A 26697-nucleotide genomic window follows, 5' to 3' on the forward strand; every position below is an offset into this window, starting at 1 on the left:
GAAAAAATGTTAAATGACTAACCCAAGTTGATTATCGCAGTCCTATTAGTTGTCTCTTGATTCATACTGTCACATCCCTAACCCTTAAGCAAGATAGCATTGTGCTCATGTCTTCTTTGCATTTGCATCTAAGAAGTTTCAACAAAAACAACAAAGTGGCAAAGGAAAAACTCAAAACCCTAGCCACCATTTCAATTGAAGGAAATTTCAACTAGTTCAAATCAATGAACCCAAAATGGCCTCAAGAAATGTTCAAACTTTCTGATAAATCATGAAAGTAAATGAGCATTGGAGAAAACTATTTTCTTGACACTTTAAGCATTTTAAATAAATGCAGAAGCCACTGGTTTCAAATTTAAAAATTGAAATCAGAAACTATAATTTTCCAAAAATGTTGAAAACCTTGGAAATGAGTGGGGATATTATAACAAATATTTCAGGAGGTCTAAAATAGTTTTTACTTTTTGTTTTGGAGCAGAAATAATTAGCAAAGCAATAAATAGAAAAACAAAAAAAAACAGAGAAAATGGAAAAAGACTTACCTGTTGCCCAAGCCAGGCCCGGCCCATCTCCCCGCTCGTCCCCTCCCTCGCGCCAGTAGGCAGCAGGAGGTGGCCGCCGCCTCCTCCGGCGCGGCCACGCACCTGCGTGCCTGCCTGGCCGCCGGTTCGCGCTGGCGACGACGGGGATAAGCTCCCCAGAGCTTCCCCTATCCATTCCCCGCCTCGGTTCTTCCCCTCCTCCCGGATCCCCTCCTTCTCCCTGCTGCCGCCATTAGAGCCGAGCTCGAGCTCGAGCTGCCCGTGCCCCTGGCCATAGGATCCCCTCCCAGAGCACGCCATTAGCTCCGCCTCGTCGCCCTGGTCATCTCTGCAGAAGCCGAAGCCTCCTCGAGCCCTGCAACGCCCGCAACGCCGTCGTCTTCCTCCTCCGGCCGCCGGACCTCTCCCGTCGATTCGTCGCCCCCAGGCCTTCCCCGAGCCGTCTGAGCTCTGCTCTGCACCCCCTGTGAGCATGCAGTCGTTTCCCCTAAGTTTTCCCCCTCGATCCCCTCCTCTAGCCCTAGTTTCACCGGAGCCCGACGAGGACCGCCGCTGCCGCTCGTCGCCGGTAGCCCTCCGAATGTCCAGCTCGTCCTTCCGAGGGCACCAACAGCTCCAGGACGACGCGTAGATGCCGTAGCAGCTAAGAACCGAGCGTAGATCTCTCTGTTGCAAAGACCCTGACGACGCCCGAGCTTTGGCCGCCGCCAAGCTCGTCGCCGGCGTCATCTCCGGCCAGATCAGCCCCGGCTAGGCGCATAAATGAAGCTGCGGGAGACGTGTCATTCCTCTGGTGCTCTCCACGCAGCATTTGGCCCCCTGTGCGCCGTTTCCGAGCCCCTCCGGCGTGCTGGTGGTCGCCGGAGGCTCCCCGCCGGCGAGGACGACCTCGCCGCCGGTGGAGGTCGACGTGGCAAGCTAACCCAGCCGATTAGTGACTTAATCACTCGCTGACAAGTGGGCCCAAGGCCAAGTCAAACCTCAGTTAGGGCTGGTCAGCGCGGGATTAGTCCGAGAGAGGCTGACCAGTGGGGCCCCCCTGTCAGGTTTGACCTAAACAGGTCGGCTGACCTGCTGACGTCAGCCTGATGCAATAAATGGAATTTCCAGTTTAAAACTAATTCAGGAAATTGCTAAAAATTGCAAAAATCATAGAAATTAATCTGTAACTCCAATGAAAATAATTTATATATGAAAAAGTATCAGAAAAATTCAAGGATTCTGATTATGCTATTTTCAACTATGTTTGAAAAAGTTACAGAACCCTAAATTGTGAAATAAGGAATAATTCAATTCTTTTAATCACTTTATAAATGGAATTTGCAAAAATATCCAAATTTCATTATATATGCAATGATCATACACTGCCCTAACTACAAATCAGTACCATAACATGACATTTCATGCATGTTAACATTAGGTTGATCTGAGCATCAGGTCGAATCAATTAAACCGGTATCCGAGAATACCCGTTTGAATTACTATTTGAATGTGATTCAAATCAACTCTAAACCTAAAACATCTTGATTATAATAACTTATCACTTTGCATTCTCATGCCATGCTCATGCATCATTTTGATTGCATATGATTGTTATTGAATGTTGCCATTCATTTCGGTAGGCTCCGCACCCCCGGATTCCACCGAATATCCGTCTGACGGATATCGTTCCTCCTCTGAGCAACAAGGCAAGCAACCCTTTTGATCATTCCGATAATTCCCATGTTCTTGCTCCTGCACCTATTTATTGCATTAGGATCAAATGCTTCAACTGCTTTTGCCACGATAATTGGACCCACTTCTTTGCATGACTTAACCTTGTCACAGTAAATAGCCGAACCTTGCAACCTAGCATACCTGGTAGTTGCTTGAGCTATGATGTGCCTTATCCTGCTATGCATGGTATGCTTAGAGTTGTGTATGGTCTGTCATCTGGGAGATGAACAGAAATGTGGAATGTGTTCGGTGAGCAAAGGTCGTGTGTCGAAATTGATTTGGTAAAGGTACCGGTGAAAGGCTGTGTAGGAGTACATGGCGGGTTGTTTCATTGGAACCGTCCTTAGGAACTGAGTTCCGTGTATGTAATCCAAGACTAGATACTACCACATGCTGGGCCCTGAAATATGACCCCGCTCGGCCTATTAATCGCGTAGTACTCGGTCCAGGAGTTGCAAGTAGTTTCTGGTGTTTATAGTAATGCTGGAGGCCGAGCATGGTGCTGACCTGAGAGGTGGACCGTGATGCGGTAGGCAATGGCACGGTGTACCAAGTGGCACCCGGATGGTGGGCTTGGGAACCCTGCGCACATCGTTTGATGCCGTGGCGGAAACCTCGGCCGGACTTCCGTACGGGTTACTCTGAGATAGGCGATAAACCTGGACTAGGTACTAGTGTGGTTAACGGTCGTGGCCGACTCCCTCGCTGGGCTTCCGCTTGAAGGTTGCCGAGGTGCATGACGTGCACATGGCGATAAGTGGCGGGAGCGTGTGTGACGAAGTACACCCCTGCAGGGTTATGATCTATTCGAATAGCCGCGTCCGCGGATATGGACTACTTGGAGACATATGTTGTTCATAGATAACTTCAATGGCTACTCATAAAATTGTCAAGATAAGCGTGAGTGTCGTGGACGGCATTTCCGTACGGAGACGGAATGATTCCACGATAGTGTATTGTTGTGGTGTTAGTGGACTCGTGTGCGAGAAATCAAGTTGTCAAAATTATTTAAAAATGCAAGTTGTCTAGCCACGAGTCAAATGCTGGCTTCCCGCATGAAACCCCACAATACTCTTTGATACCTTGCATGAGTAGTTAGATCTCCTAAAGTCGTGCTGAGTACCTTCGTACTCATGTTTGCTTAATAAATGTTGCAGAGGTTGCTAATGACCCTAATGGAGGGTTCTTCGTAGACATCGACGACGACGAGTAGCTGGTGTCCCAGCTACGATCTGGCCCTACGTCGGCTCAGTAGTATAGTCAGGCCACGTGCCTACTAGTTGCCCTGTCTGTACCCAGACAGTTTATAACTCTTCCGCTGGCTTGTATTGTATGACTGCTATTATGGGTCGTGAGACCCTTAATGTGTAATATTATGAGTGTGGCTCTTCCGAGCCTCTTAAATAAAGTTTGTATGTTTATGGTTATGTTGTGATGCCATCGATGTATCTATACATATCGGTATGCCATGCGTACGTGTGTCTTACCCGGTATGTATGGGGTTCGAATACCTAGTCGTGAACTTTAGTAGCACTCCTTACAAGGAAATGCCCCTTTGTGATCCAACGAGCCTTGGTAGTTCGCTACTGCTCCGGACACATTGGTTGACCGGCATGTGTCCTTCTTAGCTGCTGTGTCTGTCCCCTTTGGGGAAATGTCACGCGATGTAATGGAGTCCTTGTAGCTTGCTACGACTCGTCTACATTCGCCGATGACCGACACCTGCTTTGTTGGGTCATGTATGCCTGTCCTTGTGCGGTACTGCCACTTTGGTTTATGACTAGACATGTCGATCCGGGTTCTTTGACATTGGATTGCTAGCGATACTATCGCATACGTGAGTCAAAAGACGCAAACGGTCCCGGCTAAGGTAAGGCTGCAGCCGTGGAGTTAACCGTGCGTGAGACCACAAAGGGATGCGATGTGTTACAGGCTAGATTCCTATGGCTTAGGATCGGGGTCCCGACAGCGTTGGTATCAGAGCTTGACTGACTGTAGGATTACTATGCCAAACTGGTCGAAGTTGAGTCTAGAATTTCTTAGTTATATATAGGGGAATTGTTTGTGGAAGGGAACGTAACACTCTTGTTCTCTTCTCATGATATTCTATCCTGGTCATCCTCGTCTTTTCCGCGGGAATTAAGGACTAGATTTCTCATCTTCTCCTAGGCTCGTGTTTCCGATCGGTAGCTTATAGGACTACGGGTCGAGAGATATTGGGTTTCTTTTATTCCTAGGAAGCAGGAAGTAAGTTTGGTGACCAGAGAATTGAACTTGATAGTTGAGTGGTTACGCTATTCCATTTTTGGGTTGTCTCAAAATTTGTTTTTGAGCATTTACAGCCGTTATGCTGCCCAATTTTGCATTCAGAGCTCTAATGCTTTTTGCATTACTCTCTATTTATAGATGCCTGGCCGTCCTTCTCGTCAGGTGGTACGTTTGACCAGGTGCATTGATGTGCCGGGTCATACGGCCATGCTGGTCAGGGTGATGTCGGTGTGCGGTTACCGCTGGTATCCCGAGTACACAGTGGAGGAACAGTACCGAGACTTCAACCACAGCCAGTACATTTGCACTGTTAGGGTATTTCCAGACTACCCTGGAGCGGAGAAGCCAATCTATTGGTCCTATGGGTTGGGAGTCACTGTTGACATGGCAGTACAAGATGCTGCCTATTCAATGCTGACTATTATGAGAGCGAGACATGCACTGCTGCAGAATTCAGAGTTCTGCTATGTTCCGGCCTCTCAGTCTGGTGAAGAGGGATACCTTAGTGGAGTCTATTTTGATTCTTCTATGGAGGATCCACTTCTGCAGTCCACTGTTGAGATGCTAGAGAACAGAGACAGGGATGCTCGTGCTCTCCGCATGGAGCTTTATGCTACCCGTGCCCGTCTGTGGACAGTTTTGACGCAACTGGCACCGGTAGTCCAGACAGGGTATGGAGAGATGGAGATGCTGAACCCTGTTAGGAACCATCTTCCGGCCCACGTTGACTGGCCAGCTATAGGAGGAGTCACACCTCTTCGGGGACCCCTCTTACCACCAGTCAGGGGACCAAGGCCACATCCGTGTCCTTATGGATCCCAGGGATCTCAGGCTAGAGTGTTTCCTGATCCGCAGGTTGAGCTTCCGGGTCATGGAGGTAATCTCTATGAGATTTTCTATGCGGATGCCTGAGCTATGAGCGGAAGGATAGTATGGTAGTAGCCGTATGTTCACAGTCCTGCGTGACTTGTGGAGTATGGTAGTAATGTGAAACGAATTCCGGAGGCCTAGATAAATAATGTATAGGAAGCTTGTAAGCCTCTGATGAGTAGTTCCACCATTTCAGTAGTTTGCTCTTCGAGTAAGTTTGTACTGAACTATGTAAGGGTGTGTATGAACCATGGTGTATATATAGCAGTTGCTTGTTACCATGTTGTTCGGATATTCATTTCCGCATTCCGTGTGTTCAGTACATTCTTAATCCATAGTTAGTATTGATATGATATTGGTCTAAGCTATGAGTTTGTTTGTCAGGATGGTGTTCACCAGGTTGAACCGTGCCCCTGCTCATGAGCAAGGTGAGGGTAGTCAAGCGTCGCAGGAAGACCTGCCTCACCCACCTTCTCTGGTAGAAGTGATGCTTGAGGCAGAAAGAAACAAAAGGGAGACCAACCGACTGCTAGAGCGTATTGAGCAGAATACGGCTCGACAACCTAGGAATGCTGCAGTGTCCCTCAATGACTTTGTGAAGCTGAATCCTCCAAAGTTTCATCATTCCGTCGATCCCCTCGACGCTGATGACTGACTGTGCAGCATTTCACGCAAGATTCGCTCTGCGAATGTGTCTGAGGCCGACAAGGTGACCTTCGCGACGTATTTCCTGGAGGGACCCGCCAATCTGTGGTGGGAGAATTTTGAAGCCATGCGTCCCGCTGAACCAGTGGCCACATGGGCAGACTTCAGTGCAGCTTTTCGTCTGCACCATATTCCAGAGGGCCTGATGGACAGAAAGAGAGAGGAGTTCTGTACCTTCACTCAGGGCAAGTTGTCTGTGGATTCCTATAGCCGCGAGTTCGGTAACCTCGCCCGCTATGCAACAGAGGAGGTGTCTACTGACGCCAAGAAGCAAGCAAGATTCCGTAAGGGTCTGAGCCCTGAGCTCCGTCGTGATCTGCGCCTCCATGAGTGTGCAAGTTTTCAAGCCCTAGTCAACAAAGCGATCAGTGCGGAGACTGGTCATTCTGACTTCGAAGCCACAAGGAAGCACTCCCGTGACTTCGGCTCGTCTTCTGGTTCCGCGTTTCCAAAACGCAGACTGTGGGTTCCAAACAGTTCTCTGCCGCCAAGATACACTCCGAGGCCATCCTACGTGGCGCCTCAGACGAATCAGGCCAACCCTCCAGCAAAAGCTTATGGTGGTCCAGCTAGCAATGCTGCACCACGTGCCAACCAGGTGATATGCTACAAGTGTGGAGAACCAGGGCATTATTCCCGTGAGTGTCCTCAGAATGTGGGTGCCAAGCAACCCGGAAAGTCCGTCGGGCAAGCCAAGTCGGGCAAAGCTTACTATGTGAAGCCAACTCCTGCACGTGGCCGTGTGAACTATGTGTCAGCGGAAGAAGCTGCAGAGGATCCCGACGTCATGCTGGGTACGCTTCTTGTTAATCATCACCCAGCGTCCGTTCTCTTTGACACTGGGTCTTCTCATTCCTTCATTTCAGAAAGTTATGTACAGTTGCATAACATGTCTTTTTGTGATATGCCAATCCCATTGGTTGTCCAAACCCCTGGTAGTAAATGGCAAACCTCTAGGATAACCTATGACAATGAGATTTTAGTAGACAGCCTAGTTTTTCTAGCCTCATTGATAGCATTGAAATCTTCAGATATTAATATCATCTTGGGCATGGACTGGATGTTAGCTCACTATGCCAAGATTGATACTCAATCTAGAAATGTCCAGCTTACCCATCCCTCGGGTGAGATAGTAAATGTCTCTACTCGAGTTGCCAAATGCCAACTCTATTCCCTAAATGCCAACCCTCTTCTGGAACTTGAAGACATTCCGGTAGTCCGTGACTTCCCGGATGTTTTTCCAGAGGAACTGCCAGGAATTCCACCTGACAGAGATGTAGAGTTTGTGATAGATCTTGTTCCGGGAACTGTCCCAATAGCCAGAAGACCTTATAAGATGGCACCCCTAGAGCTAGCCGAACTTAAGAAGCAATTAGATGAGGCCTTGAACAAAGGTTTCATTCGTCCTAGCTCTTCTCCTTGGGCTTGTCCCATCCTCTTCGTCAAGAAGAAAGACGGAACGGATCGGATGGTTGTAGATTACCGACCAGTTAACCTGGTCACCATAAAGAACAAGTATCCGCTCCCCAGGATCAACGACCTGTACGATCAGCTCGCTGGATCCTCAATCTCCTCCAAAATGGATTTGAGGTTGGGATACCATCAAATCAAGATTAAGAACGGGGACATTCCAAAAACGGCTTTTGTTACTCGTTATGGCCAATATGAGTGCACCGTTATGTCCTTCGGATTAACCAATGCCCCAGCCACCTTCTGTCGGCTGATGAATTCAATCTTTATGGAGTATTTGGATAAATTCGTCGTAGTATACGTCGATGATATTCTCATCTACTCAAAGAATGAACAAGAACATGCCGAGCATCTAAGGCTGGTATTGATGAAACTTCGAGAGCATCGCCTTTATGCCAAATTTTCAAAATGTGAATTCTGGTTACCAGAAGTGGCCTATCTAGGCCACGTAATCTCTGGTAAGGGTATTGCTGTCAATCCCGAGAGAGTTCAAGCTGTCCTTGATTGGACTCAACCTGAATCGGTTAAGCAAGTTAGGAGTTTTCTTGGTCTAGCGAGCTATTGTCGTCGCTTCGTCGAGAATTTCTCCAAGGTTGCAAAGCCTCTAACTGAACTCCTCAAGAAGGATAAAAAGTTCGAGTGGACACCACAGTGTGAGCATAGTTTTCAGGAACTGAAAAGACGCCTGACTTCCGCACCTGTGTTGCTACCACCAGATTTTTCTAAGGACTTTGTTATCTATTGCGACGCCTCGCGACAAGGATTAGGTTGCATTCTCATGCAAGATCATCATGTGATCGCATACGCATCTCGACAGTTGCGTCCACATGAGGATAATTATCCCACACATGACCTTGAGCTTGCAGCTGTGGTCCATGCACTAAAAACCTGGCGACATTACCTTCTGGGTAATCGTTGCGAAATATTCACTGATCACCAAAGTCTGAAATATATCTTCACCTAGCCGGATTTGAATCTCAGGCAAAGACGGTGGGTTGAGTTGATCTCGGATTACGACTTAGGGATAACTTACACCCCGGGGAAGGCCAATGTTATGGCCGATGCACTAAGTCGTAAATCTTATTGTAACAATTTGATGCTACAACAAGGTCAACCACTTCTCCATGAGGACTTTCGGAAGTTGAATCTTCATATTATTCCTCAAGGATTCCTTTCTACCCTGGTGGCAAAGCCTACTCTTAAGGATCAAATTATAGCTGGCCAAAAGCGTGACAAGGGTATATCACGGATCAAGGAGAATATTTTTAGCGGAAACGCTAAAGAATTTTCCATGAATGATCAAGGTGTGGTGTTCTTCCAGAATCGTTTAGTGGTTCCTAAGAACCCACATCTAAGGCAGTTAATCCTTAAGGAGGCTCATGATTCCCATCTCACCATTCATCCCGGTAGTACTAAGATGTATCAGGACCTACGCCAGAGGTTCTGGTGGACTAGGATGAAGAGAGAAATTGCTGAGTTCATTGCTAACTGCGATGTTTGTCGTCGAGTTAAGGCAGAACATCAAAGGCCTGCTGGCACCCTTCAACCTTTAGCTATTCCTGAATGGAAATGGGATAAAGTTAGCATGGATTTCATTACCGGATTTCCCAAGACCAAGAAAGGAAATAATGCTATCTTTGTGGTCATTGACCGTCTTTCCGAAGTGGCTCATTTTCTTCCTGTTCGTGAGAGTATAACAGCTAGCCAGCTAGCAGAGTTATATATCTCTCGAATAGTGTCTCTTCATGGTGTTCCCCTGGAAATTAACTCGGACAGTGGGAGTATCTTTACTTCTCGCTTCTGGGAAAGTTTTCAGAATGCCATGGGGACTCACCTATCTTTTAGCACTGCTTTCCATCCTCAATCAAGTGGTCAAGTAGAAAGAGTGAATCAAATTCTAGAAGATATGCTCCGAGCTTGTGTTATATCGTTCGGTATGAATTGGGAGAAGTGTCTTCCATTCGCCGAATTCGCTTATAACAACAGTTATCAATCAAGCTTGGGCAAAGCCCCTTTTGAAGTTCTCTATGGACGAAGATGTCGAACACCTCTTAATTGGTCAGAAACCGGAGAGAGGCAACTCTTTGGCCCGGACATGATCCAGGATGCAGAAGAGCAGGTTCGCATTATTCGTGAAAAGTTGAAAACAGCCCAGTCTCGTCAAAAGAGCCAATATGATCGTCATCATAAGGTTGTGACCTTTGAAGTTGACGAGAAGGCTTACCTTCGGGTTACACCTTTGAAGGGTACCCATCGATTCGGTATCAAGGGCAAATTGGCTCCTCGTTACATTGGACCTTTTCGCATTCTTGCCAAACGAGGAGAAGTTGCCTACCAGTTGGAACTTCCTCCGCATCTTTCCAAGGTTCATGATGTTTTCCACGTCTCGCAACTCAGGCGTTGCTTTTCGGATCCTATCCGTGAAGTGGACCACGAAACGCTTGATCTACAAGATAACCTTTCTTACCGAGAATACCCCGTGCGTATTCTTGATCAAGCTGAGCGTACCACTCGACGTCGAAACCTCAAGTTCCTTAAAGTTCAATGGTCAAATCATTCTGAAAAGGAGGCAACTTGGGAAAGAGAGGATCGTCTCCGACTTGAGTATCCTGCGTTATTCCCGACGACTTCTAAATCTCGGGACGAGATTCTTTTGAGTGGGGGTGAGTTGTCACATCCCTAACCCTTAAGCAAGATAGCATTGTGCTCATGTCTTCTTTGCATTTGCATCTAAGAAGTTTCAACAAAAACAACAAAGTGGCAAAGGAAAAACTCAAAACCCTAGCCACCATTTCAATTAAAGGAAATTTCAACTAGTTCAAATCAATGAACCCAAAATGGCCTCAAGAAATGTTCAAACTTTCTGATAAATCATGAAAGTAAATGAGCATTGGAGAAAACTATTTTCTTGACACTTTAAGCATTTTAAATAAATGCAGAAGCCACTGGTTTCAAATTTAAAAATTGAAATCAGAAACTATAATTTTCCAAAAATGTTGAAAACCTTGGAAATGAGTGGGGATATTATAACAAATATTTCAGGAGGTCTAAAATAGTTTTTACTTTTTGTTTTGGAGCTGAAATAATTAGCAAAGCAATAAATAGCAAAACAGAAAAACAAAAACAGAGAAAATGGAAAAAGACTTACCTGTCGCCCAAGCCAGGCCCGGCCCATCTCCCCGCTCGTCCCCTCCCTCGCGCCAGTAGGCAGCAGGAGGTGGCCGCCGCCTCCTCCGGTGCTTCCACGCACCTACGTGCCTGCCTGGCCACCGGTTCGCGCTGGCGACGACGGGGATAAGCTCCCCAGAGCTTCCCCTATCCATTCCCCGCCTCGGTTCTTCCCCTCCTTCTCCCTGCTGCCGCCATTAGAGCCGAGCTCGAGCTCGAGCTGCCCGTGCCCCTGGCCATAGGATCCCGTCCCAGAGCACGCCATTAGCTCCGCCTCGTCGCCCTGGTCGTCTCTGCAGAAGCCGAAGCCTCCTCGAGCCCTGCAACGCCCGCAACGCCGTCGTCTTCCTCCTCCGGCCGCCGGACCTCTCCCGTCGATTCGTCGCCCCCAGGCCTTCCCCGAGCCGTCTGAGCTCTGCTCTGCACCCCCTGTGAGCATGCGGTCGTTTCCCCTAAGTTTTCCCCCTCGATCCCCTCCTCTAGCCCTAGTTTCACCGGAGCCCGACGAGGACCGCCGCTGCCGCTCATCGCCGGTAGCCCTCCGATGTCCAGCTCGTCCTTCCGAGGGCACCAACAGCTCCAGGACGACGCGTAGATGCCGTAGCAGCTAAGAACCGAGCGTAGATCTCTCTGTTGCAAAGACCCCGACGACGCCCGACCTTTGGCCGCCGCCAAGCTCGTCGCCGGCGTCATCTCCGGCCAGATCAGCCCCGGCTAGGCGCAGAAATGAAGCTGCGGGAGATGTGTCGTTCCTCTGGTGCTCTCCGCGCAGCATTTGGCCCCCTCTGCGCCGTTTCCGAGCCCCTCCGGCGTGCTGGTGGTCGCCGGAGGCTCCCCGCCGGCGAGGACGACCTCGCCGCCGGTGGAGGTCGACGTGGCAAGCTAACCCAGCCGATTAGTGACTTAATCACTCGCTGACAAGTGGGCCCAAGGCCAAGTCAAACCTCAGTTAGGGCTGGTCAGCGCGGGATTAGTCCCAGAGAGGCTGACCAGTGGGGCCCCCCTGTCAGGTTTGACCTGAACAGGTCGGCTGACCTGCTGACGTCAGCCTGATGCAATAAATGGAATTTCCAGTTTAAAACTAATTCAGGAAATTGCTAAAAATTGCAAAAATCATAGAAATTAATCTGTAACTCCAATGAAAATAATTTATATATGAAAAAGTATCAGAAAAATTCAAGGATTCTGATTATGCTATTTTCAACTATGTTTGAAAAAGTTACAGAACCCTAAATTGTGAAATAAGGAATAATTCAATTCTTTTAATCACTTTATAAATGGAATTTGCAAAAATATCCAAATTTCATTATATATGCAATGATCATACACTGCCCTAACTACAAATCAGTACCATAACATGACATTTCATGCATGTTAACATTAGGTTGATCTGAGCATCAGGTCGAATCAATTAAACCGGTATCCGAGAATACCCGTTTGAATTACTATTCGAATGTGATTCAAATCAACTCTAAACCTAAAACATCTTGATTATAATAACTTATCACTTTGCATTCTCATGCCATGCTCATGCATCATTTTGATTGCATATGATTGTTATTGAATGTTGCCATTCATTTCGGTAGGCTCCGCACCCCCGGATTCCACCGAATATCCGTCTGACGGATATCGTTCCTCCTCTGAGCAACAAGGCAAGCAACCCTTTTGATCATTCCGATAATTCCCATGTTCTTGCTCCTGCACCTATTTATTGCATTAGGATCAAATGCTTCAACTGCTTTTGCCACGATAGTTGGACCCACTTCCTTTGCATGACTTAACCTTGTCACAGTAAATAGCCGAACCTTGCAACCTAGCATACCTGGTAGTTGCTTGAGCTATGATGTGCCTTATCCTGCTATGCATGCTATGCTTAGAGTTGTGTATGGTCTGTCATCTGGGAGATGAACAGAAATGTGGAATGTGTTCGGTGAGCAAAGGTCGTGTGTTGAACTTGATTTGGTAAAGGTACCGGTGAAAGGCTGTGTAGGAGTACATGGCGGGTTGTTTCATTGCAACCGTCCTTAGGAACTGAGTTCCGTGTATGTAATCCAAGACTAGATACTACCACATGCTGGGCCCTGAAATATGACCCCGCTCGGCCTATTAATCGCGTAGTACTCGGTCCAGGAGTTGCAAGTAGTTTCTGGTGTTTATAGTAATGCTGGAGGTCGTGCATGGTGCTGACCTGAGAGGTGGACCGTGATGCGGTAGGCAGTGGCACGGTGTGCCAAGTGGCACCCGGATGGTGGGCTTGGGAACCCTGCGCACATCGTTTGATGCCGTGGCGGAAACCTCGGCCGGACTTCCGTACGGGTTACTCTGAGATAGGCGATAAACCTGGACTAGGTACTAGTGTGGTTAACGGTCGTGGCCGACTCCCTCGCTGGGCTTCCGCTTGAAGGTTGCCGAGGTGCATGACGTGCACATGGCGATAAGTGGCGGGAGCGTGTGTGACGAAGTACACCCCTGCAGGGTTATGATCTATTCGAATAGCCGCGTCCGCGGATATGGACTACTTGGAGACATATGTTGTTCATAGATAACTTCAATGGCTACTCATAAAATTGTCAAGATAAGCGTGAGTGTCGTGGACGGCATTTCCGTACGGAGACGGAATGATTCCACGATAGTGTATTGTTGTGGTGTTAGTGGACTCGTGTGCGAGAAATCAAGTTGTCAAAATTATTTAAAAATGCAAGTTGTCTAGCCACGAGTCAAATGCTGGCTTCCCGCATGAAACCCCACAATACTCTTTGATACCTTGCATGAGTAGTTAGATCTCCTAAAGTCTTGCTGAGTACCTTCGTACTCATGTTTGCTTAATAAATGTTGCAGAGGTTGCTAATGACCCTAATGGAGGGTTCTTCGTAGACATCGACGACGACGAGTAGCTGGTGTCCCAGCTACGATCTGGCCCTACGTCGGCTCAGTAGTATAGTCAGGCCACGTGCCTACTAGTTGCCCTGTCTGTACCCAGACAGTTTATAACTCTTCCGCTGGCTTGTATTGTATGACTGCTATTATGGGTCGTGAGACCCTTAATGTGTAATATTATGAGTGTGGCTCTTCTGAGCCTATTAAATAAAGTTTGTATGTTTATGATTATGTTGTGATGCCATCGATGTATCTATACATATCGGTATGCCATGCGTACGTGTGTCTTACCTGGTATGTATGGGGTTCGAATACCTAGTCGTGAACTTTAGTAGCACTCCTTACAAGGAAATGCCCCTTTGTGATCCAACGAGCCTTGGTAGTTCGCTACTGCTCCGGACACATTGGTTGACCGGCATGTGTCCTTCTTAGCTGCTGTGTCTGTCCCCTTTGGGGAAATGTCACGCGATGTAATGGAGTCCTTGTAGCTTGCTACGACTCGTCTACATTCGCCGATGACCGACACCTGCTTTGTTGGGTCATGTATGCCTGTCCTTGTGCGGTACTACCACTTTGGTTTATGACTAGACATGTCGATCCGGGTTCTTTGACATTGGATTGCTAGCGATACTATCGCATACGTGAGTCAAAAGACGCAAACGGTCCCGGCTAAGGTAAGGCTGCAGCCGTGGAGTTAACCGTGCGTGAGACCACAAAGGGATGCGATGTGTTACAGGCTAGATTCCTATGGCTTAGGATCGGGGTCCCAACACATACTCAATGATTTATATGGATGCCCATAAAAGTTCGATAATGTTAGACGTATCAGAGTGCCCTAAAGACATCTCGAATTTTAAATCATAAGATGATTGTTTTGGTACGTATACAATGCGTTCGACCGGTTGCAAAACAAGGCCATAGCTTTGTGAGAAAGTACTTAATAAACAAAGCTAACAAGTTTTTCACCATGAACCATTTGTATCACTACCGGGTTCATCATAACCCAAACAAAAACGCTTAAAACATATAGTTAAAATGTCATTTTGTTAATATATAGTTTATTGCTCTGGACCTTTAGAAACAAGACATCAAGCGCATTTAATTATGTAATAATGCCAAACGACCTTCGTATTAAGCTCACCGGCTAACCAATTGAAGTTATTTTTACAATCGAGTATTTTGCATTCAGGATGGCCGTTTTATAGTCTCTTGATGGATTCCTACATACCAAACCCACGAGCTCCGTACAAAAAATAAAAATATGTTTTAATCTTAAGTCTGTATACCGTTTTATTCTCTATACACATAATCGTTTTGTTCTTCTCAAATTTGTTGGTATGGACCTTCATAACAATCCTGCGAACCTATAAAGTTCCATTGCTTTATATGCAATAGCATCACCGTGGTCGGGTTAACTTTTATGTCTGGTAATTGTTGTGTTGATATATTTACGCTCATGTGGATGGTACAACACATTATAAAAATCACCATGCTAACTTTTATATCTGGTAAATGATATAATATATACTGTGATACACACAGCCGCAACATAAACACAATGAAGCAAAATCACAAAAACTGTGTGAGTACTGTCGAATTAAATTTAATATTGTTATCCCCAAGTTCGTTGTATAAAAAAATCATTTCTATTAATGTTTTGTTCAAAATACATAATGTGCGTCATTCTTTTTTTTTGCATCACCAACCCAAAGAATTTAATTGCGTTTTTTGGACAAAGGAGTTATTGCTACTTTTAGGATTAAATAATGGTGATCTTTCAAACGCCTTTTTTTGGTTGTGGAGATGCTCAACAACTAGTATTATACATCCCCATACCCACCCAGCCATAGCCACATGAGTGCCCCTCCACAACCTCACGCCATATCCACTCAATCCCCTCCTCATCCTGTCCTCCTCAACAACCCCAGCCCTAGCTAGAGGATGCATCCTTGCTGTCCGTGATATTTCAGATGGCATTGTCTTCCTCGTCAACAGGAGCGCGCTGCTCGCGCCATGGTGTACATGCTGGTTATTCCCCCAACCCCTCTCCGATTCCTTACCATGAGCAACCTCTAGCGTACGAGGCAACTGACGATTGCTGGTGTGCTTGCAAACACAAAGGCGCGAGATGGATTTCCTGGAGCAATAATAATCCTGGGCGTAGGTATCTTAAGTGCCAGAGATCTCAGGTAAGAGTTCACCTTAGCCATATTTCTTATTCGTTCTAGAGGTATATTTTCCCCCTCATACATTTGTCAAAATGGTTTTGACTAGGTTGGAGGTTGCGACTGGTTTAAATGGTTTGATGAGCCCACCACGCCGTTTCTTCGGCAACTTTTGGTCGATCTCCAAGACGCGGTGAACAACTTGAGGGGGGAGAACACTCGGCTAAGGGAAGTCAATGCTGACCTGGAACAGGGGATTGAGGAATGAAGCAGCCAAATGGATGCATTGCAGAATGTATTGCGCAATATGACAGAAGGAAATATGGATGTCCAAGACAATTTAGGACAAACTGAAAACCTGCTCAAGCAGAAGACCAAACAGCATCAGCGGATGCTTTTTATTGCAGTTTTGATAGTGATCTTTCTTATTATATCTATAAAGCTTGCAGCATAATATGAGATGCACTGCTTTCGTTGTCGTACTCTCGGTGTCGGTTTCATTACTAGTGTGCTCACTGCTGCTGTACCGTGATATTTAGCTAAATATTGTGATTCCTTTACTCAGGAAGACTGTTTTATTGTGCTGCCGTACAGCTTGTATTATGTTCTAGTTTGCACATCCCATACCATATTGCAAAATGAATGATGTTGTGAAGAAGATAAAAGGGCATATAATCAGGGGACCTCATATGGCAAAGTCATGTATTACCACTTATGGTTTTTGCATTAGTACAACCTCTATCTTTCGAATTCGGCAATTCTTAACAGTCATTCTAGACATTTGCTACCAACAAAAGCCATTTGCTACCAAACAAATGCACAAGATGTGCATCAAAAGAAAACTTGTTGCAAAGTTCTTTATCGGACTGGACCCATTGAACTAAAGCTTTGTCACTGGAAGACACCGAACATTCTTCCCGAGCAGTTATTCCTCTTGTGGACTTCAAGGACGCACTTGGAACACTTTGGAACTTTCCTCTGTTTTTTTGCTGCACCTCCGTATGAGGGGCATCCTGAAGCTTTGTGACCCCTCCCTCTACAAATAGAGCAAAACTTTGTTCTAGGCTTGCTCACATTTTCATAATTTGGCTTTGCTCTTGCGTTTGTTGGCCTCCCTCGATCCCTCTTGCGTGATACAAGATTCATTGATCCTGAAAATCCATCTGTTCCTGGTGTTACAGGCATATCTTGGTCATGAACTTGAGCCGAAATCTGATCATGTAACCCTCGGCCATCACTCTCCTGGTTGGTATCATTTAGGGTACTTATTGCGTCCAGCAAAACCTTCATTGCAGCGCCATAAGCTTCGGTGTTCTTGTCGCCCATCTGAACAATCTCAAGCGCCTTATTGTACATCGAAGAGTGGCGATATGTAGCATCCTCAAAGCAGAGTTGCATTCTTTATATATCATCAGATGCTTTGGCAGAGCCTCGCACACGTTTTTCATCCATCTCTTCATGATGTGGACCTCCGGGATCTCCCTAACTCCGAGGGAGAGTAGAACCTGATGAAGAAGGATAGTTCAGTTTGGTCGAATAACCACATTCGTCATTAATTGCATTGTGTTATTAATTGTGCTTTTCCAGTGTCTATGCATAAAGGCTTAAATCTGTGAGTTCACGAGTGCTAAATTTCTGAAATTCTCTATTATAAACTTATAACAAACCAATAAAATTTTGTAACAGAAATATAGTTCATTGAAAAACAAACCCAACTTTGAGCATCTTATAACATCACGAATTATTTGTACATCCGACTGAAATAAAAATAGCACTTGGCTCTTGTGACATACCCGGATAGCATGACAGCACAACATGCCCATGTGTGAGTAAAGGCCACACTCACATAAATATCCTCCAGATCCCTCATCAAACAAAACATGGTATTGTGTCCTGGACCATGCTTGCCTCCTCTCTGCATATATGTGGTTAACGACACACACCATACCTTGCTCTGGCTCCCAAGCCTCTTGCAGCACAAATGACCCTGATAAGTAAATCGCGTGCTAAAACAGCTCGTACATAGATGAGGTGTAGACCTTGCTTGCATGAAATTCTAGTGGCACTCCGAGGTTACGAACAACACCACCCTGATATCAAAAGTGTCAGTGTCACTTTCATTAAACATATTATACATATGCAGTATGATGGATTTGCATGAAAATTATATGAAATGATGCTTTACCGGCGGCTTACCACACGAGTCTTCTTTTCTTGAAATCTTCCTCTGATTGTCGGTCGAACATTAGTTTCTGATACTGCCTCACAAAATTGTTCATGGACGATGCCGGCTGAACATAATTTTTTAGCATATGGTTTGCACTCTCCGAACGTTGCGTGCTCGTCATCCTTGCACAAAAAACTCCTGAAAAGTATGGCTTTGCCCATTTTGCTCTAACTTCATATATCTGAGTGAGCCATGGGTGGTCTTCGAGTTGATATTTCTCAATCAAAGATGCCCATGCAGTTTCAAACTCGTCTACTATAACCATGTACTCTAGAAGTTTGTGGAACTCATCTTTGAAATCATTGTTTCTTGAGTAAACAGGTCCAAGGTTTTCCTTGGCCTTCTGCAATACATGCCATCACCATCTGTGAATTGTATTAGGCCACTGGGAAGCTATGGCAAGCTCCATTGCACGGGCTTGGTCTGCAAAAAATTTATATAAGACATTCACAGTTAGGTGTATGTGGAGTAACCTAGTAATCCATTAAATGTTGCTCACAGAAGAAATGCTTTTAAAATACCTGTCAGTATTGTTTTCGGAGAATGTCCTCCCATCAAGGACACAAATTCGCTGAACACCCACTCAAAGGTCTCCGTTGTTTCATCACGAAGCAATACCCCTCCAAGGATGATGCTCTGGAAGTGATTATTGACACCAACAAACAATCCGAAGGGCATATCATACTGGTTGGTACGATATGTCGTGTCAAAGGTTATTGCATCTCCAAAAAATTTGTACTGGTGGCGGCTCTTACCATCTGTCCACATCAATGCCCTGATCTTGCTCTCATCATCAACAAGCACACTGCCAACAAAATTTGGATCCTTCTCTTTCAATTCAGAGAAGAGCTGAATTGTCTTCCTAATGTCCTCATCACCCTGTTGTTGATTCATCCTTTTGCAAAGGTAACGTAGAGACCTCTTGTTAAGGACAAGTTCTGCATATCTCCAAAAAAGCTTGCAATCACCCCGAAAGTCTTGCTTAACGATATGTTGTTGTTCCTAAGGTGCATGACAATATCTTTGGCATGGGCATCAATTTGCCTGTGAGATACCCAATGCAACTTCTCTCTGCAAGTTTGTGCCATGCCGTGATTATGCTCATACTTCACATCATGGATGAACCAACCATGGTCCGGTGTGCGATGCAACCTTATAAATGCAGGGCATTGGCAGCATACTGAGTGGGAATTCACCCTGCGTGGTTTTCCCTGTTGGACAGGTGGTGACAAGAGCTAGTTAGACGTATTATATGACTTTTCAAATGAGAAATAAAAAAAATCAGGGCACTACGTATTTATGCAAAACGAACAGGTGACACGACTTGATGATATAACTCACCGCGCATCCACAAACTATGTCCTGGACAGTCTTGCATTTTTCAACATTCCTTCTGCATTGTCCATACTTGATGCCAAAGCCAATCTCCCAAGAGTATAGGTTGTAAAAGTCGTAAGCTTCGGCGAAGGAATCAAATTCCTGGCTGATCTCTGGCTTGACGACGAACTCTGATTTCTTATCTGCGTATTTCGTCATTGAATTCTCCAAAGCACTGACCCTGCCCGACGATGTGGCACGGCAATCAGGTATCTTGCCAAGTCGGACCCTACATTTGATGGATATGTTAACAACAAGTCACATGGAATTAAACAAAGATCCCGCGTAACCAGTTAGATAAATTCCACACATAATTTGAGTGGCATAAACAATAGTAAATGTATGACAGAATTTTCAGATCCAATTGACTAAGATTCCGAAAAATTTGCTTTCAATGTATAAAAACATAAGGACTTCAGAATTTTTTTCTTTAAATTCTGTGTGCAGCAATGCGTTCAACTCAAATAAAAAATACACTGAGATTATTTGAGTGGCTAAAAGTTTGATATTCGAATAAGCTATCAATCAATGTAGCATAATATAATTTATTTGGATAAATTTTGCTACTCCACCTATTGAAATAAGTTCGCTTGAGTACACGTAAATCCCAATCATTGTATAATACATGACTGAGATTATTGAAACCCACAACATCTCTTAAACAGCTCGTTATCTATTATACACTTTGCCAGACGGTTTTTCCAAACTACACGCAAGGACACATAAATCTGCGCCCACGGGCGAATATGGCTTTATACACAACCTGAAGAGGTGTTTTTCTTTGAATAACCAAACTGAATAAATGTCTTAGCACCAACGCTTTTTCTGAAGCAACAACTTCACATAAAAAACATGCCACTCATTGTGGTCAAATCAACAGGGTCTGCTATGGGACTCTGATGCGCGAAGATCAACATTCTGCACCCGCTATGCATAATTTGGTCAGAAAAAAACTGCAACCTGAATAAGTGTTCTTTTTAATAAGAAAACTGAAAAAATGTCTAAGCACCAACGAGTTTTCTGAAGCAACAAGTTCACACAAATAACATGCCACTGATTGTGGTCAAAACAACAGGTTCTGCTATAACACTCTGATGGCGAAAATAAACATTCTGCTCCCGCTATGAACTAAATTCGTCAGAACAAAAAACTGCAACCTGAAGAAGTGTCAATGCACCTACTTGAATTTCTGAAGCAACAAGATCAGTACAAAAATGTGACAGTACCTTTGACGCCATGGAGATGGATTGGGCTGCACTTTAGTTCCATGCTCTTCGGTGTCATCCCCATCTGCGCCGTTGAAAAACTCGGGGATGGCCTTATTCTTAAAATCCCCATCTGAATGAGATACTAAATCTGTGGCCATATTCTTCTCGCCATCTTGGCTTGAGGAAGGAGAGTCGCTCTGGGAATCAGGATGCTCTACCTCCTCTTCCTCGTCTTCCTCGTCTTCCTCTAGCTCGCTCAGATCTGGGGCGTTTTCTGCTGGGAAAGGTTGGGAAGGAAAGCTGCCAATATCATAAATTTGAGGATTCAGAGCCGGCCAAATGTTAAGAAATATCAAGAAGAATATCTGATAGGGGAAACCTGAACAGGAGATCGGTGAATGACCCGGGGCCAAGATCCATTGGTGAATTTCTGACAAATCTGATGATCCAGGTGAGGGGACGGGGAGGGCTTGGTTCCTCTGCTGGATGCAGCTGCGACTGTGTGAGTGGATTTGAAATTTGAATGGTGTCCGGGTTGGTGGATGGGCCAGCATGGTCACGAGGTAGTGGACGACGGGGCGATTTAGGCCAGGTACGAGCTATGACGAGGCGTGCGTAGCTAGTCCACCAGTACATCAGATACGATAAGACAGTATTTCTCCCGTATGCGCTTGAATAACCGAAGAAAAACGAATCAGGTGGGTCCAAGTGGGACAGGCTCGTGCTGATCCACAAGGCAACGCCACGGCACCGATTCGCGTTGCGCGCGTGACCAGATAGAGAAAGACATATTCGCTTTACCCTGGACTGCAAGAGAAGACCTTCCACTCATCAGCTGGTTCAGCCACGGGCCTAGAATGGCACGGTTAACACGAGCAGTAATGCGGGTTTGACAGCTCCGCTCCAACGGCTTTCAACCCCCCGTTCCGCCTTGAGGCTAAAAATGGAGAAAAAACATAAAGGACAGCAATGGCGAGTGTCCAAGAAATGTGACGAAACCTACGCCACCCGAAGCCTACTTCCCTTCCCCCCGGTCTCTCCAATTCCGTTTCAACCCCTTCTTTCTCTTTCTTCTTTTGCGAAAGAACAAGGGGAAAAAAGGAAGGTACATCACCATCATCATCATCATGGATGCTTCGATTCCCTCGCGCTTTCGCGCCTTCGGTTCGAATTTAATTTGTTTGCCATGGAATCTGGTTTTGCATTTGCGTAATGCTACTGTGGATCTCTTTTTTTTTGCGGGAAGTTACTGTTGATTGGTGATTCTCAGATGTGAGCGTAGATATATAGAGGATCAACTCTTGCCTAGGCCAGAGGTCTGAAATCTCGAGCTCGCCATGGCTGCAGGGGTTCATTATGCGGAGGGCGACGGCGACGAGGAGGAGCTAGCGCCGGTCCGACCCAGAGCATCTTCTGGGAGCAGGGGTGGAGTCATCTTCGCCGGGAAGAGCTCCGTCGCGGCGAGCTCTAACAGCGACGCTAATTGACGAGGGATCCTCCTATCACCAATGGACGACTCGCCCCTAAGCCGCGGACCCTTGGGCCTGCTAGGCAGCGGTCCACTTGACCAGTCGTCGTCGTCGTCGTCGTCAGGAGATTCTGATAGCTCGGGCGGATCGTCGTCGTCCGGGGAATCGGATAGCTCGGGCGGATCGTCCTCATCGGGATCCCCGCCGTCTGTCTCCACCTCACAATCGTCCACGCAGTCGACCCCGCCGCCCGGATCCTCAGGCTCGCCTCCGTCGCCGCCCGCACCGTCGTTGTCACCACCGCCGGCTACGCCAGCAGGTACCGGCGGGTCGCCCCCTGGCCAACTCTCGCCGCCGGGATCAAATGCCGTCCCGTCTCCGCAGGCTCCGAAGCACAACGGGGGCGGCGGCGACAGCGGGGGCGGTTCCAAGGGCGGGGGCGGCTCGAAGGGCGGGGGTGGTTCCAAGGGCGGAAGCAAGCAGGACGATTCTCCGCCCGTGGCGGCCGTGGTCGTCGGCGTGGTGATCGGGGTCCTCGCCTTCGCCCTGCTGCTATGCATCACCGCGTGCGTATGCTGCGCCAGGAGGAAGAAGAAGAGGCCGCCCATGGCCATGCCCTTCTACACCGACCAGCATGGTACGGCTCGCATCGTGGCGAGTAATCTTGGCACGGAGGAGATCAAATTCTGAGTTTCTGACTATGGCGGCGTGCGGTGCGGGGTGCGTGCGTGCAGGGAACGTGTACTACGCGAACAACATGCCGAACCCGAAGTGGCAGCAGAGCGGGCCGGCGGACGGGCCGAGCGGCGTGGGGTGGCACCCGCAGTACGCGCCGGGACAGGGGCCGCTGAGCGAGGAGATGATGATGAGCGGGTCGCAGGGGACGGGGCATGGGTCGTCGATGCCCCCGCCGTCGCCGGCCATGTTCGGGTCGCAGAGCTCGTTCACGTACGAGGAGCTGGGGGCGGCGACGGGCGGGTTCTCCAAGGCGAACCTGCTGGGGCAGGGCGGGTTCGGGTACGTGTACAAGGGCGTGCTGCCGGGCAGCGGCAAGGAGGTGGCGGTGAAGCAGCTCAAGGCCGGCAGCGGGCAGGGCGAGCGCGAGTTCCAGGCGGAGGTGGAGATCATCAGCCGCGTCCACCACCGCCACCTCGTCTCCCTCGTCGGCTACTGCATCGCCGGCTCCTCCCAGCGCCTCCTCGTCTACGAGTTCGTCGCCAACGACACCCTCGAGCGCCACCTCCACGGCAATGGCGTGCCGGTCATGGACTGGCCCAAGAGGCTCTCCATCGCGCTCGGCTCAGCCAAGGGCCTCGCGTACCTGCACGAAGACTGTAAGCTTCTTCTCCTCTTCTTCTGGCCACCCACATCCATCCATGTATAACTTAAACTTGTAATGTCGTGCATTATTATGAAGGTAATCCAAGGATCATCCACCGTGACATCAAGGCGGCCAACATTCTGCTGGACGAAAATTTCGAGGCCAAGGTGGGTGATTAATCTGTGAGATGTGTGAATCACAGGGCACGGAATTTGTGGAGTGAAAACTCGTCTGAATGTTGGCAGGTCGCGGATTTCGGGCTCGCCAAGCTGACCACCGACAACAACACGCACGTCTCCACGCGCGTCATGGGAACGTTCGGGTGAGCAGAGAGCAGCAAATGTCGCCATTTCGGCGCCATGGGAGCAGGGCGCGAGCGTTAATGTCTTCTCTGCCGTTGGCTCGTGCATGCAGGTACCTGGCGCCGGAGTACGCCTCGAGCGGCAAGCTGACGGACAAGTCGGACGTCTTCTCCTTCGGCGTGATGATGCTCGAGCTCATCACCGGCCGGCGGCCCGTCGACCCCACCAACTACATGGAGGACAGCTTGGTCGACTGGGCGAGGCCGCTCTTGGCGCGCGCGCTGTCGGAGGGCGGCAACTTCGACGAGGTGGTCGACCCGCGGCTGGAGAACAAGTACGACCGGCTGGAGATGGAGCGCATGGCCGCCAGCGCCGCCGCCGCCGTCCGGCACTCCGCCAAGCGCCGCCCCAAGATGAAGCAGGTGAGGATCGATCGATGGACCGGCAACTCTCGATCGATGCTGAGCAACTCGCCGTGAACTGACAGCGATTCTTGTGCCGTTTGTACAGATCGTTCGCGCGCTGGAGGGCGACGCGTCGCTGGAGGACCTGAACGAAGGCATGAAGCCAGGGCAGAGCATGATATACAGCTCCGACGAGTCCGGCAACTACGCGGCCAACATCAACAGGCTGAGGCAGGTCGCATTCGAGAGTAGCGAGGAGTACACCAACGAGTACAGCGGGACGGGCGAGTCGGGGGAGACGACGCGACGGCTTCAGTAATCAAAATCTTGGCCGTATGAATCTGTGATGATGCCCGTTGGCCATGTGACGGGAATCGGTTGGTGTATATACGTACGGTACGGGGTGTACACTATGGTTGGTTGGTGATGTAACTGCTTCAATGCTTGTGAATCGGTGTTGTATTATCGTGTAAATTGATGTACCCGTGTATTTACATGATGTAACCTGCAGCTCTTCGGTTGTATTAGCTCAGTGGAAAGAGAACTTCAATGGAGAGCCTCGACATGTGGCATTGTTAGAGCATCCCTAGTCCGGTCCTTAAAATCCTTTTAAATCCTATTTTTTTCTAGTTTGAGGAGTAAGGCCATCTCCAACGCTTGCCCTTAAACCATTCACGGTTGCAGACAATTCACCATCCAATGCGGGTCTATATTAGTCCATCAAGCAGTTTAGACGTATGTTTTCATGTAAATCTGAGGCAAACATAAAAAAGCTTTGCAGGAGTCCGGACAACAAGCACATGGGCCTTCGACACCCAATAAGGGACACAATCTATTCACCAGGCATTTGGCCATTATTTTGTACAACACCGAACACAAACTGATGGACCAAAACTCCACGAGTCTCTCTGGTTGATCCGATTTGGGAATCAAGACAGTAGCGGTTTTATTTGTTTCGGATGGCATCACTAGTAGAAAATTGCCCATTTGTTCCGGTTCCAGAGGCCCATTAGCCCCGGTTCTGGAACCGGGACTAAAGGGTCGGGACTAAAGGCCCAAACCTTTAATCTCGGTTGGCTTACGAACCGGGCCCAAAGGAGCTCCACGTGGCCGCTGCGGGAAGCCCAGGCAGGAGGAACTTTAGTCCCGGTTGGTCACACCAACCGGGACCAAATGGCATCCAAGCGTCAGCATTTGGCTGGAGCTGGATTTTTTTTGCTTTTTTGAATGGGGGGGGGGGTTGGAGGGTTAATTTAGTGGTTCCATATTGTGTTAGCTAGATAGTAGAGAGAAATGTCCTCTCTTTCTCCGTGCTTGGTCGACACTAGCTAGTATACATATAGAAAGAACTTGACGCTAGCTAATAAGAAAATGAAGGAAATCATTTACAGTCCCTAACATCTTTTACAATCCCTAAGATCATCTAATTAAGATCCAATGGCAAATCTGAATGGTATTCTCCGTCTTTAGGTATGACGTGGTCAAGAAAGAATCCCGTCAATTCCTCTTGAATTGCTCGTATGCGATCATATGGTAGGAGTTCATCCCACATCTTCCAGATCTAATTTAGAAAAGGGGGTCAATACATGCATATATATGAATAAAACTCAACACAATTGATGGTAATATATAAAATAAAATTATGAATATTATTTACGTACTTCAAATAGTTCCTTAGAGAAGCTAGCCCCGCTCAGAGGTCGAGTGGCGAATGAACTCGCATACGTAGTATCCACATAAAACAGTCCCTTTTTTCTGGTACATACACTTTACGAGAATATAGTTCAATCAAACTGATAAACAAACATGGTAATGATATATTGATGAAAATTTGAATCAATTAGAGATGCGCGAAACTAGCTAGTACTACTTACTTTCGGGTGCGTAAATCGCAACTCTTTGTCTAGACCGGGAAACTTATTGGCGAACTTCTTCTAAACCCTGCCAAGCAAAGAAAATGATTACTTGATATTAGGAAATTAACGAAAGTTGCATGCGGATATGGTCCCGGTATTGACTGAACTTACTTCTTGAGCATTGCAGTTATGTCCGCATAATCCTCTTCAACTTTACGCCTCGAGTCTAAGAAAATTACTAATGCAGTGCCAACGTCGATGAATAGTAGAATAAAGTGGTATATGCGTACACATATATAACTCATCAGTTACATTACTTAACCTCGAGTAAGTGAAACCGGGTATATAGAGAAGACAACAACACTCACTTAAAGTTGTAAGGAAAGGTTATTTCCCTTTTGTTTTGATGTATAAGGAACGAGTTTAGCAAGTTCTCCTCGGTCTCTTTGATTGAGTTTCGTACTGTCAATTCATTTACGACATCTGGGCTAATGAACCCAATGTCGAAGATTCCTGCTTTTTTTAATTCGACGATCTTCCATCTGCATAATATATATAGTGAGGATAATTATATATACATGCAATGAACGAGCTGAGCTAGAGACTTAACTATAGAAGTAATACTTACAGACATTAGGAAGTCATGAGTTGTTTGTCGAGGGCCAGTTGATTGTATAACTGAAATAACTCCTCAAATTGAATTGGAGTCACGGAAAATCCAATGAATTCGTGCTCTGGTTTCACTACAACTT

The 26697-nt window shown here is 47.1% G+C and overlaps 2 protein-coding genes across 2 annotated transcripts; one reads left to right on the top strand and one right to left on the bottom strand.

The window, feature by feature from the left end:
* Nucleotides 1-16473: 16473 nt before the first annotated feature.
* On the bottom strand, nucleotides 16474-21223 carry LOC123449226. The gene is made up of 7 exons (XM_045126366.1): nucleotides 20973-21223; nucleotides 20612-20893; nucleotides 19350-19614; nucleotides 18530-19219; nucleotides 17978-18431; nucleotides 17575-17871; nucleotides 16474-17286 (listed from the first exon to the last, which is right to left on the bottom strand). Exons 1-4 carry the CDS (start codon nucleotides 21011-21013, stop codon nucleotides 18899-18901), a joined length of 909 nt encoding a protein of 302 aa, XP_044982301.1. The 5' UTR covers nucleotides 21014-21223; the 3' UTR covers nucleotides 16474-17286; nucleotides 17575-17871; nucleotides 17978-18431; nucleotides 18530-18898.
* A 311-nt stretch (nucleotides 21224-21534) lies between these two features.
* On the top strand, nucleotides 21535-24639 carry LOC123449227 (proline-rich receptor-like protein kinase PERK4). Its single transcript, XM_045126367.1, has 7 exons — nucleotides 21535-21698; nucleotides 21941-22699; nucleotides 22797-23396; nucleotides 23480-23550; nucleotides 23629-23705; nucleotides 23798-24107; nucleotides 24196-24639. The coding sequence occupies exons 2-7, from the start codon at nucleotides 22102-22104 to the stop codon at nucleotides 24406-24408; spliced, it is 1869 nt and encodes a 622-aa protein (XP_044982302.1). The 5' UTR covers nucleotides 21535-21698; nucleotides 21941-22101; the 3' UTR covers nucleotides 24409-24639.
* Nucleotides 24640-26697: the final 2058 nt, after the last annotated feature.

The sequence above is a fragment of the Hordeum vulgare genome, chromosome 4H (assembly GCF_904849725.1).
Source record: "Hordeum vulgare subsp. vulgare chromosome 4H, MorexV3_pseudomolecules_assembly, whole genome shotgun sequence".
Taxonomy (NCBI): domain Eukaryota; kingdom Viridiplantae; phylum Streptophyta; class Magnoliopsida; order Poales; family Poaceae; genus Hordeum; species Hordeum vulgare.

Bases quoted from the DNA above. Each gene is read 5' to 3' on its own strand.
- LOC123449226 (XM_045126366.1), bottom strand. From the start codon at position 21,013: ATGGATCTTGGCCCCGGGTCATTCACCGATCTCCTGTTCAG. The intron at 19,615-20,611 runs GTACTGTCACAT...CATCAAATGTAG, and splicing joins CCATCTCCATGGCGTCAAAG to GGTCCGACTTGGCAAGATAC. The intron at 19,220-19,349 runs GTGAGTTATATC...CCTGTCCAACAG, and splicing joins ACATAGTTTGTGGATGCGCG to GGAAAACCACGCAGGGTGAA.
- LOC123449227 (XM_045126367.1), top strand. From the start codon at position 22,102: ATGGACGACTCGCCCCTAAGCCGCGGACCCTTGGGCCTGCTAGGCAGC. The intron at 23,551-23,628 runs GTGGGTGATTAA...GAATGTTGGCAG, and splicing joins ACGAAAATTTCGAGGCCAAG to GTCGCGGATTTCGGGCTCGC. The intron at 24,108-24,195 runs GTGAGGATCGAT...CCGTTTGTACAG, and splicing joins GCCGCCCCAAGATGAAGCAG to ATCGTTCGCGCGCTGGAGGG.